The sequence below is a fragment of the Haliotis rubra genome, unplaced genomic scaffold, assembly GCF_003918875.1.
Source record: "Haliotis rubra isolate DU_JTF1 unplaced genomic scaffold, ASM391887v1 Scf430, whole genome shotgun sequence".
NCBI lineage: Eukaryota > Metazoa > Mollusca > Gastropoda > Lepetellida > Haliotidae > Haliotis > Haliotis rubra.
The window spans coordinates 273,176-285,468 of record NW_025767114.1 but is presented as its reverse complement, the minus strand read 5'-3'; the positions used below and the strand labels follow the sequence as shown (position 1 = coordinate 285,468).

General features: G+C 40.7%; 1 protein-coding gene and 1 long non-coding RNA gene across 3 annotated transcripts in view; one reads left to right on the top strand and one right to left on the bottom strand.

The window, feature by feature from the left end:
* Positions 1–225, bottom strand: part of LOC124289034 — a 29,919-nt gene extending 29,694 nt beyond the window's left edge. The window contains exon 1 of the long non-coding RNA XR_006901571.1: positions 91–225. This is a non-coding gene — a long non-coding RNA (uncharacterized LOC124289034). The remainder of the gene's footprint in view (positions 1–90) is intronic.
* Positions 1–12,293, top strand: part of LOC124289032 (mRNA-decapping enzyme 1B-like) — a 154,148-nt gene that overhangs the window by 132,073 nt on the left and 9,782 nt on the right. Inside the window, exons 5-6 of one of the 2 annotated variants that reach the window (XM_046725628.1) lie at positions 9,035–9,224; positions 10,800–10,942. In XM_046725628.1, the coding sequence (XP_046581584.1) occupies positions 9,035–9,224; positions 10,800–10,942 (333 nt within the window). Of the gene's footprint in view, positions 1–9,034; positions 9,225–10,799; positions 10,943–12,293 lie in introns of those variants that run through there. The other variant, XM_046725627.1, reaches the window with a different exon arrangement.

Genomic DNA, 12,293 nt, shown 5'->3' with positions numbered 1-12,293 from the left:
TGGTGTCCCCCCACTGATATTGCTTTACTATTGTTATGTATTGTCATATAATACAATACACACATACATCATACAGTCCCCACATCTGACCTTCATTGTGTTTTGTTGATTTATATTCCAATCCCTGAGTCTTAAAGTAGCTTGCAGTCTCTGGTGGTGATCAAGGGTGACTTCATGGATCAAGCGTTCAGGCTGACTTGTTTGAGACGCCGTACTGTACCTTGATGTCACCTGCACCTTCCTAAGGCAAGGGAGTTAACTCACTATAGATCCGGTTTCCACCCTTGCCCATCATGAATAGAATTTCGTGGGTTATTAATTGTAGCGCCACCAGCTGCTGTTATGAGTAATTTCCCTTTCATGTCCATCCTAATGACCAATCAGATTCCTGCTCTCACATCACTTGTATTTGCTTTAAACAAAATGGCTGAACCCAGTTAAGACTATTTCATTGATAACCAAGATGTCTGTTACAATATAACAGGTCTTACCATGTGGAGTGCATCAAATCACTTCAGCCTCTTGATTAAAAACATGAAAAGATTTGAAAAATATCTGTAGAAGCCCAGATTGAGGGTTACATGCTACGGAAATCCAGCCATCATCCAAAATCTGCACAGCAGTAGCCATGTTGTTTATGAACCGAATGTTGATTTTGATCGGACTATGTATAAAAATGTTAATCCAACCAACATAATCCTCCCTCATTCAGCTTTGTTTGGCAAGGGTGGAAATGGGACTTTTATAGCTAATTATAGTTTTATAGTTAAGTCCCTTGCCTTAGGAAGATGGGTCACATCTCACGATGTCAGTCACTGGGTTGTGTGGTCCGGACTTGGTAATTGACATGTTTACAGTCCGCCAACTGGAAAACTGCTGAGTGTGTCATTTACACAGACCGTTGATGCTTTGTAAAACATGCTCTGTTGTCACATTCTTCACTTTCAAAAAGGTTTGATGGATTAGTTAGTGGAGAGAGTTTTACTTAATCGATTAGTGCCAGTACGATGTTGGTATGTAAACATGTTGCGAAGACTTAAGCAGACGCAAAATAATGGAACTCCATGTACTTTACATTGAACAAATTCAACCATTTTCATCCATCGCAGGATCTACAATTTCATAGTTCTGAACTGTCAGGTTTGTGCAGTCAGTCGGGTGTTTGTTGTTTCAGGTCCGTCAAGGTGAAATGTAAAAGTATTTTGAAGCACAAGAGTTACTTTATCAGCATATTAATTTGCTGCACTTGAACCATATTGTAGCCATGCATTTGACGAAGGTATTTATATATGCTGTAAGTTTGAACATGTGTACAGCCATCCTGCATATGTTCGCTAAGAGTTGGGTCTGTTGACAACAGTTTGTTTGGGTTAGCTTTGTTATTTCTGGAAACTTTTGTGTTTTGTGAGAACTCATGCCAGCTTTCGGCACATTTTTCTCAGTATGTCGGCAATAATTTTAAGAAGAAACTAATGAATAATACACAGGTTCTGTTTATGTTGTAGATTCTCAAAGATACCATGTTGCTTGAATATACATTTGTTCATATGACATTTCAGTTTGCATTATTGAGCCACAAAACTGAAAACCCCACAAACAGAACAGCTGTTTAGTTTGTGTATGTTTGTACATAGTTTTAAAGCCAGAGTAAGACATTTTGTGGGCTTATTAGTAAACATTACATGTATTCATTACATTGTTTAAGTATCTAAACATGGTTTCCTAAATTAAATCAAATCTGAAACAGTTTGTTCTATGACATTATGCCAAACATAACACCGTACATATTTTATGTATGGTTTCCATGTTACATGCATAGTTGTGAAGTAGAGTTGTCTCCCTTGTGGAGCTCTCCTTTGAAACTAGGATTCAGGTGATGTCTCAGCTGTTTCTACTTCCTCGCGATGTCAGCTGTCAGAGTCAGTGTTATTTTCTCTCTAGTTCTTCTTCTGCTTTCTCCAACTGGGGTGCATTTGTTCCAACTTGACCCAAGTTGTTTGAATGCCACTCCTACAGAAGGCAATGCTTTATGTAACTATTCTGTCCTCTTTCAAAAAGCGTTCTCACAAAATATTTGAGGCAGGTAAATTACCTAAATCTGTTTGCATGAGCAAAGAATGTTTAGAAAATGTTTTGTGCAAGAACTGTACCGCTATAGTCCGTTTCAGAGGTGCCTCATGATCTGGTGATTATAGGTGTGTTTCACATGTTATATCCAGGAGATCATTGAGATCAGTGCCATGGACCGATCCACATTTTATACCATACCCACAAACTACCTGACCTTAACTGACATTGACTCTTGTTTTCCGCTCTTCATAATTTATATCTTCTCACAGAACCAATCCATCGAACTGATACAGGTTCTTGGTATGTGAAATTTACCATTAAGATTTAGATTTAGCCAGATTTAGTACCATTCAATACTACCGATGTAACTCATTTTGTATTTGTCAGTTTCTAGTTGGAATTAATGTACTATACATGCTTTAAGAAGTCTTCAGTGTCAGTGATTACATGCTCTGTTTCTGTCAGTGATTACATGCTCTGTTTCTGTCAGTGATTACATGCTCTGTTTCTGTCTGTGATGACATGCTCTGTTTCTGTCAGTGATTACATGCTCTGTTTCTGTCAGTGATTACATGCTCTGTTTCTGTCAGTGATTACATGCTCTGTTTCTGTCAGTGATTACATGCTCTGTTTCTGTCAGTGATTACATGCTCTGTTTCTGTCAGTGATTATATGCTCTGTTTCTGTCAGCTCTGTTTCTGTCAGTGATTACACGCTCTGTTTCTGTCAGTGATTATATGCTCTGTTTCTGTCAGTGATTACATGCTCTGTTTCTGTCAGTGATTACATGCTCTGTTTCTGTCAGTGATTACGCTCTCATTTCTGTCTGTGATGTTGCTCTGTTTCTGTCAGTGATGACATGCTCTGTTTCTGTCAGTGATTACATGCTCTGTTTCTGTCAGTGATTACATGCTCTGTTTCTGTCAGTGATTACATGCTCTGTTTCTGTCAGTGATTACATGCTCTGTTTCTGTCAGTGATTACATGCTCTGTTTCTGTCAGTGATTACATGCTCTGTTTCTGTCAGTGATTACATGCTCTGTTTCTGTCAGTGATGACATGCTCTGTTTCTGTCAGTGATGACATGCTCTGTTTCTGTCAGTGATTACATGCTCTGCTCTGTTTCTGTCAGTGATTACATGCTCTGTTTTTGTCTGTGATGACATGCTCTGTTTCTGTCAGTGATTATATGCTCTGTTTCTGTCAGTGATTACATGCTCTGTTTTTGTCTGTGATGACATGCTCTGTTTCTGTCAGTGATTACATGCTCTGTTTCTGTCAGTGATTACATGCTCTGTTTCTGTCAGTGATTACATGCTCTGTTTCTGTCAGTGATTACATGCTCTGTTTCTGTCAGTGATTACATGCTCTGTTTCTGTCAGTGATTATATGCTCTGTTTCTGTCAGTGATTACATGCTCTGTTTCTGTCAGTGATTACATGCTCTGTTTTTGTCAGTGATTACATGCTCTGTTTCTGTCAGTGATTACATGCTCTGTTTCTGTCTGTGATTACATGCTCTGTTTCTGTCAATGATTACATGCTCTGTTTCTGTCAGTGATTACATGCTCTGTTTCTGTCAGTGATTATATGCTCTGTTTCTGTCAATGATTACATGCTCTGTTTCATTCTGTGATTACATGCTCTGTTTCTGTCAGTGATTTAGGCAAATAATATGCACCTGGAATACATCTAAGCCACAGTCGGCCCTTTGTTTTCAGATATTCTTTCATATAACATTTGCAAGAAATAGGTCCCCAGCAACACATGCTGGCCATTATTGGCGACCAAATGGCTTGGGAGGTCAACCCCTGTGGTTAGGATCACAGTGGGTCATCGTACCCTGATGGTATGGATCATTCAGTCACTGGATTGTCTGGTCCCGACTTGATTATTACCAGGCCGCACCACAAAGCTGGAATATAGCTAAAAGTGGCATTAAACAATCATCATATCATATTGTCTGAAGAAGAAGATGACACATTTGGAATAGATCAAGACAGTGTTATTTTATGCTAGATTTCAGTTTCCATATATTCAGTTCAGAGTAGGTGACATGTGAGCAAGCAATGTTTGGGGACTTTCCAGGTAAATACAGTTGTAATGAAATGGAGGTAATCACAAAACATTGTACATACTTCAGCACTGTGAAAACTTCAAAGCAGGCTGGTTTTCTACATTTGTAGATGAGGACATCCATAATGCTGTTTTGTCTGAAATTAGAGATGTAACAAAACGGAGTACACACACTTGGACCTATGGTGGGTTAGAAAAATAACATAATGGCTTTTTGTAGTCGATGAGAAAGAGGGATTTGTATAAGTTATGTGTGGACTTGGATGATGGACAAGTAATTATTGAGAGTTTTGTGGTGTAAACCGTCAAAGTCAACAGTTAAAAAATGTGTTGTTTGCTCAGCCAATGGTTAACTAATTTACACCTCAACACTGTAACGTTGCTCTAACAAAACAGTAAATGTCAACACCTGTAAGTAGCTTACTGTTTGCATAGCTTCAGTTCAAAGAGTGGTTCACAGACTTCTAACTTGATTTTTTCAGTCTGAAACTCTTTTTCATCCTGTTACCCAGTGTTCACGAATGGTGTTTCAAAGTAACAGGACATTGGGTCCTGTAAGTTTAAGATGTCTGTCTGACCCATTGAAAATTCACAGGACCCATGGAATAAAATTAAACACACATTTCAGATTTAACAGTTCTTATAATTGGCATTGTAATTATTTACTAACATAAGAAAAAATAAGATAAAATAAACAGCAAACAAGTGTCACATGTCACATGTAACAACTTCAGTCAAAGTCATTGTGAAATATACAGTCGGACACTGGGGCCGGTGGTTTGTAGACTTCTATCGAACCGTTGGCGAATCTGCCGGATTTGTCAGAGGGTCAGACACTATTCGCGAACACTGGTTACCTATTTGATTGAGTTCAGTATTCAAAAATCAGTATGAACATCAAGGGTTTTGTCATAAGCGAATGTTGAAAGTTGACAGGAAGAGTTCCCCAGATTCCATCGCTGATGAAGACAGGCTCGAAGAACCACAGGATCTTCTCATTATTGCTCACCAATGCCCTGGTAGTATGGGTGTATCTCACTCTGCCGGATTGCCTCCCCTGACCAATCAGGATAGGCTTGACATGGATTATCATACAAGATAGGTAACACTAGTTCTCAAAGTTTGAAGCCAGTCCTGCCGAGACATCAAGAAAAGTTTATCACGTTTCCACAAAAGTTTTATAATGATTCAAGTTGAAGAAAGCTGTTGAGACATTTAGAACTGGTTCAGAATTATAGCTCGCAAAGACTATTCATCCATGAGGGCTGTCATTGTGAACTTCACTTGTCATCAGCACAACTGAATAATCTTATGGACAACTAGTGAGTAGTATCACAGACGACTAGTGAATAGTATCACGGACGACTAGTGGGTAATTTCAAAGGCTGGTGGTTTCAATAACACTGTAGTCCATATCGTGGACTTTCTGTACACATTGAGTGGACAACCTTATTTCATCTCAAATTCTGTTCAGAACATCCTACAGCTCAATATTCACCTATGTTACAACAAATTGTCAATCCCCAGATTTTAGATTCTGACAGCTGTTCCAGTTTTCTTTGAAACGCTGAAGGTTTTATGAATGCCATGTTTCCTGTGGCGTCATGCCTGCAATGCTGATGAGTAACTATTAACCTTTGACCGATTCCTCATTTTTCCATGTGCAGACTCAAGCTGCAGATGCAAAGCCTTATCAAATTCTTTTCATCATCTCCACTGAGGAAGTGTAATCTTCAAATATAACATATGTTACATCATCTAATTCGATCACTTTACTTTCATCCTAAGATCATAAGGGGAAGCTTTCCTACAGATTACCTTCTATACTTTAAGGATGCATGGTTAAACAGGAATCATCTGTTTGCCAGGGTCACAGTTTCGGACTCATAAATACTTGTACTGTTGTGTTCCTGATTGTCAAATGTGCTATCTGGGTGGCCAATCAGATGCTTGTGTTCTGCTTGTTTCATACCTCATTCCAATTTCCTGAAGGGTAACAATATTGCCGTGATGGTATCTATGACGCTGAAAGAGTTCTCTGGACTGGTTTATGAACTGAGGAGTGGTGAAAATAGGTTATCTTGACAAGAAAGCAAGCACATTCCATCAGACAAACCATGATTACAAAGGAGCACATGGATGTGGGTTAGTGTTCATCAGCCTCTTGTCTTCAGGTTCGCCACATGTTGTCATCAGGCAATTGGTGCGTGTTCTTCATAGGTGTTTAATTGGGGCGTGTTCTTCAGAGGTGTGTTCTTGTGTCTCCATGGGCATTTTGTCTTCAGGTGTCATGTCAATTGTGTCATCATGCAAAAGGGTTGTCTTCATGTTCCACTGAATTGGGGCCATGTTGTCTTCAAGAAACATACCCATATACTTGTGTCATCATGCAACAGGGTTGTCTTCATGATCTACTGTGTTTGAGGGGATGTTGTCTTCAAGAAACTTGCACAAGTACTTGTGTGATCAGGCAACGAGGCGATTATCAAAATCTACTGTGTTTGGGGGATTTTGTGTTCAAGAAACTTGCACATGTACTTGTGTCATCAGGCAACGAGGCTATTATCAAAATCTACTTTGTTTGGGGGCATGTTGTCTTCAAGAAAGTTGCACATGTACACAGGCAAGCAGGTCTTGTTCTTGTGTCTCTTAGAGAAGATAAACTAGCAATTACAGGTGCTTCCAAGAGAAGCAGGGATGGTGGTAACAGGTGCTCATCAGTGTCACGGGATTGTTACATACATGGGTTGTGATTTTCCACCATTTTAGAGTTCTTTTGCAGAGTAAGTCCCCAGCACTCCATACATGTTGTGAGAACAAACTAAATGAGGATAGATGATCACAGTAGAGAACTGGATGATTGTGCATCATTACACCCAGATCGGCAATGTACATGTGACAAACAACTTGTGTACCTTACAGAAGTTCAACCCAGGTTGTTTACAGGCCATTGCTTTATAACTAGGTTGTTGCTAAGTATGGCATTCATTTTGGTAATATTGTATCTTAAGGGATGGTGAGATGGTCTAGTGGTTAATGATTACACTCATACATTGAGCCCTGGTTCAAGTCCCTATATGTGCAACATGGAAAGTATTATTCTTGGTGACTCGGTATTATATTTGGCACATGGGCCTGGTTCAAGGCCATTAATGTCATATGGGAAACCAGAATCAGGTGAAGAGGATGTTGCTGTCATCAAACAGGAAGTGAATGATGTTTCTGTAAATCTAAATCAGTACCTTGCACAGTACACTTGTATCAAATTTTAATACTGATTTAAGTACATATCATGAATTATTTTGTTTGAAGCTCATAGTGTTGCAAGTCCAAGTACACTCTGGTCACTGTAGTATCTTTACTGCACTGAATATTTCATGTCTTCACACGACTGGTGAAGTGCTTTAGGTCTACACATAACGGATCACTGTGATGAACAGTTTTCTCTGTCCATTAATATAACAAAAGCTTTGCACATAGTAGATGACATATGCTGTGATGAGGTAGTTCATTGAACATCCTGTAGTCAAATCAAATTGTTTGCCTTGTTAAGCTGCATTCATTACAAAGTATGTGTTGAAAATCAGATTTTTTTTTGTTCAGGATAAAGAAGAGTTGTTGATAATGATTATACGTTTGCAGGAATTTGTCTCTGCTGTCGATTACCTCGTCACTGGAGGATTGTACAAATCATTAGTGCAACTTACTTATGCTTTAGCTCAAGAAAATTATAGCTGTGGTGCCAAATCCTACAAGCATTCATGGTGCTGCGTCATTCATGATCCTATTATAAACTATGTGTTATTATGATGGTATGAACACCTTGTGGATGGGAACCAGGTTTGTGAACTTGAATAATTAAGGCAGCATATATGTTCCCATCAACTGCTGCCTGAGCTGCTGTATTCAACATGGCAGTGGAGCAAGTCCCAGGCTACACACGGCCAGCCCTGGAGGGAATGGCTGCAATGTTATCATATCCTCCATCTTGGTTTATATCCACAAGTGTGGGTACCGACTGCTTGTAGGTATGTGTTGGTATACTGATACCAGCCTCCTCTCTCACACACCTACATTCTGAAGAGATCTCACCTACAAGCACTGGCCTACAGATCTCACCTACAGGCATTGTTCTTAGAGATCTCACCTACAGGCATTGTTCTTAGAAATTTCGCCTACAGGCACTGGCCTAGAGATCACACCTACAGGCATTGGCCTAGAGATCTCACCTACAGGCATTGTTCTTAGAGATCTCACCTACAGGCATTGTTCTTTGAGATCTCACCTACAGGCATTGTTCTTGAGATCTCACCTACAGGCATTGTTCTTAGAGATCTCACCTACAGGCACTGGCCTAGAGATCTCACCTACAGGCATTGTTCTTAGAGATCTCACCTACAGGCATTGTTCTTAGAAATTTCACCTACAGGCATTGGCCTAGAGATCTCACCTGCAGGCATTGTTCTTAGAGATCTCACCTACAGGCATTGTTCTTAGAAATTTCACCTACAGGCATTGGCCTAGAGATCTCACCTACAGGCATTGTTCTTAGAAATTTCACCTACAGGCATTGGCCTAGAGACCTCACCTACAAGAATTTTTCTTAGAGATCTCACATACAGTCATTGGCCTAGACATCTCACCTACAGGCATTGGTCTGAGGGTGGTCTGCTACAGGCATTGGCCTAATGGGACTCACCTACGGACATTGGCCTAAGGGGCGTCACCTACAGGCATCATTGTAAGGGGACTCACATACAGGCAGGGCGGTGGGATATTCTAGTGGTTAAAACATTAACTCGTCATGCTGAAGATCCAGGTTTGATTCCCCGCATGGATAAAATCTTTTTCCAACAGAGAATAACTAGAGTTTCCTCCTGTTATTCCAGGTTTCTTCATGTAGCTGTGGGCAAGGCTGACCAGGGCATCAAGGTTCCAGCTCCAGTCCAGAAGGCGCCAGAACCAGTTGACCTTACCAAGCAAATGATTGGTCGAGACAAGCCACCTGGGACCCAGCCAGGTGAAGGGCAGGTGGACATTATGCAGATGTTGACCAAGGCTCAGAGTGAATATGTCAAGGTAAATAATTAGGAGCATAAGGAGAAGTTGAAACATGAATTGTTTGTTCTACTAGTGTACTGTAGGAGTTTACAAACACCTGTTGTAATGTCATAACTATACATAAAGTTTAATTATCTCATTAGTCACAACTAGTTAAGAATAAATTATGCATCAGAAAACAGTCAAATTTCAATCCGGCCTTGTGTTGATTAGCAATAACAACAACTCCTGATGACAGTTACTTCTATTTGTGTTGAGTAGCAACAGGGAGTAAAATAGTTGACTTTACAATCTTGATAAATAATGTATTCCTTTCTGTTACATTGTATAATATAATCAGCAAACCTAAATGTTGATTGAATACAAAATAAATCTCTACCACTACAATAGCTGACAATATACAATGCTATACAATAGTGTAGCGAGTTGTTTCAATACCACAGTGAAAGTAGCCCCAATATACCTCTGTTATTATTGTCTGGTACTATTTGTCATATTAAACAAAGATATACATACATATGTACCAAGTACTCAAACACCATCACCACAGTAGCTGTCTTAGCTGTTATGTCAAGTGTACCAGCTCTTGGAAGTGTAGGATCTTTTGGAAGTGTGGACGTGTAGGAACTTTTGGAAATGTAGGATGTCTTGGAAGTTGAGGAGCTTTGAGAAGTGTAGGATGTCTTGGAAGTGTAGGAGCTCTTGGAAATGTAGGATCTCTTGGAAGTATAGAAGTTCTTGGAAGTGTAGGAGCTTTTGCAAGTTAGGAAGCTCTTGGAAATGTAGGAGCTCTTGAAAGTGTAGGAGCTCTTGGAAATGTAGGATCTCTTGGAAGTGTAGAAGGTTTTGGAAGTGTAGGAGCTCTTGAAAGTGTAGGAGCTCTTGGAAATGTAGGAGCTCTTGGAAGTGTAGAAGGTTTTGGAAGTGTGGAAGTGTAAGTGAGCCTCTTGGAAGTGTAGGAGCTCTTGGAAATGTAGGAGCTCTTGGAAGTATAGAAGGTTTTGGAAGTGTAGGAGCTCTTGGAAGTGTAGGAGCTCTTGAAAGTGTAGGAGCTCTTGGAAGTGTAGGAGCTCTTGGAAGTGTAGGAGCTCTTGGAAGTGTAGGAGCTCTTGGAAGTGTAGGAGCTCTTGGAAGTGTAGGAGCTCTTGGTAATATAGGATCTCTTGGAAGTATAGAAGGTTTTGGAAGTGTAGGAGCTCTTGGAAGTGTAGGAGCTTTTGGAAGTTAGGAAGCTCTTGGAAATGTAGGAGTTCTTGGAAGTATAGAAGGTCTTGGAAGTGTAGGAGCTTTTGGAAGTTAAGAAGCTCTTGGAAATGTAGGATCTCTTGGAAGTATAAAGGTCTTGGAAGTGTAGGAGCTCTTGAAAGTGTAGGAGCTTTTGGAAGTTAAGAAGCTCTTGGAAATGTAGGATCTCTTGGAAGTGTAGGAGCTCTTGGACATGTAGGTTCTCTTGGAAGTGTAGGAGCTCTTAGAAGTGAAGGATCTCCAGACTTTGCATCTGATGTATTATGGTGTCTTCCAATTATGATTGTTGTTCAGTTACAAGCAGTTGTTAGCTTCCCTCATTTCAAATGGTTCCATCATCGTCAACAGGCCAAAGGAGCTCCAGGCCCTACTAAGGAGGAGAAGCCCCGCCCCTATGACCGACCACATCACCACTGCCGCCCCCACCAGCAATGTCAACCTTGTTCGTCCTACGCCAGTCAAGTTCAGCATGGAGGGGTCTCCATCAGAAGGTGGGGTCTTTGATAAGTCATATACTGTTATCTATGATTCTGTTGTTGGGGTCTCCCATCAGAAGGTGTGTGGGTGGGGTGGGGGTTTGGGTTAGCCTAGTGGTTAAAGCGTTGGCTCAACGCGCCGAAGACCCAGGTTCGTTTCCCCACATGAGTACAATATGTGAAGCTCATTTCTGGTGTCTCCCGCCATGATATTGATGGAATATTGCTATAAGCGGCATAAAACCATACTGACTCACTCACTCAGAAATTGGGGTGATTGATGAATCATATACTGTTATCTATGATTCTGTTGTTGGAGTTATACAGCTCTTGCATCAGTTTGAGAGTTTCTGTGAGAATGTATTGGGCATTGCAACCCTTCAATCACAGAATTGAGTCATCATGCTCACTGACTTGGTTCATGCATGTCATCACATGGCAATTGATGCTCATGTTGCAATCACTGGAATGTCTGGTCCATCATTCAGGCTGCCGTCATATGGCAGGACTATTGCTGAGTTCAGTATTAAACAACAAACAAACACTATACTGACTTACAGTGTTATAATAAACAGCAGTGAGAGCTTGGTCCAAACACAGGGCACTCGCAGTGTGAGGAACATGAATACTGCATCGTGTACAGGTCGGTGGTATTTGTAACCCAGCTCCTGTTGTCGCCATGGAAATAGAGTCAACAAACAACAAGCAGTAATTACTGTGCTAGGTTCCAACAGCATTTTTAGATTCATAATTAATTTGCTTCTTAATTGGAGTCTGTTCATGGTAATGTTTTACACTAAATATTTTGTTTTCATTGCAAGGGGTAAATAAGTATATACCGGTAGGTGTTCTGTCATGCTGCTTTTTATGTGTTGCAAATATGTATTAACAATGGACAGGGCTCCAGATAAGGGCCGTATCGGCCGTATGTACGGATAAAAAATATGCACGATACGGTAGGAAATAATTTAGAAAACTTAGCAGATACGCACCACTGCAATGCTGTACGGTCTTGGAATCATTTACAGACGTATTTATCTCACTCCTCACTCACTCACTCACTCACTCACTCACCACTCACCTCCACTCCTCACTCACTCACACTCCACTCACCACCTCACTGCTCACTCACTCACTCACTCACTCACTCACTCACTCACTCACCACTCACTCACCACCACTCACCTCACCACTCACTCTCTCACTCTCACTCACTCTCACTCACTCTCACTCACTCACTCACTCACTCCTCCTCACTCACTCTCACTCACTCACTCACTCACTCACTCACCTCCTCACCACTCACTCACTCACTCACTCACTCACTCACTCACTCACTCACTCACTCACTCACTCACTCACTCAC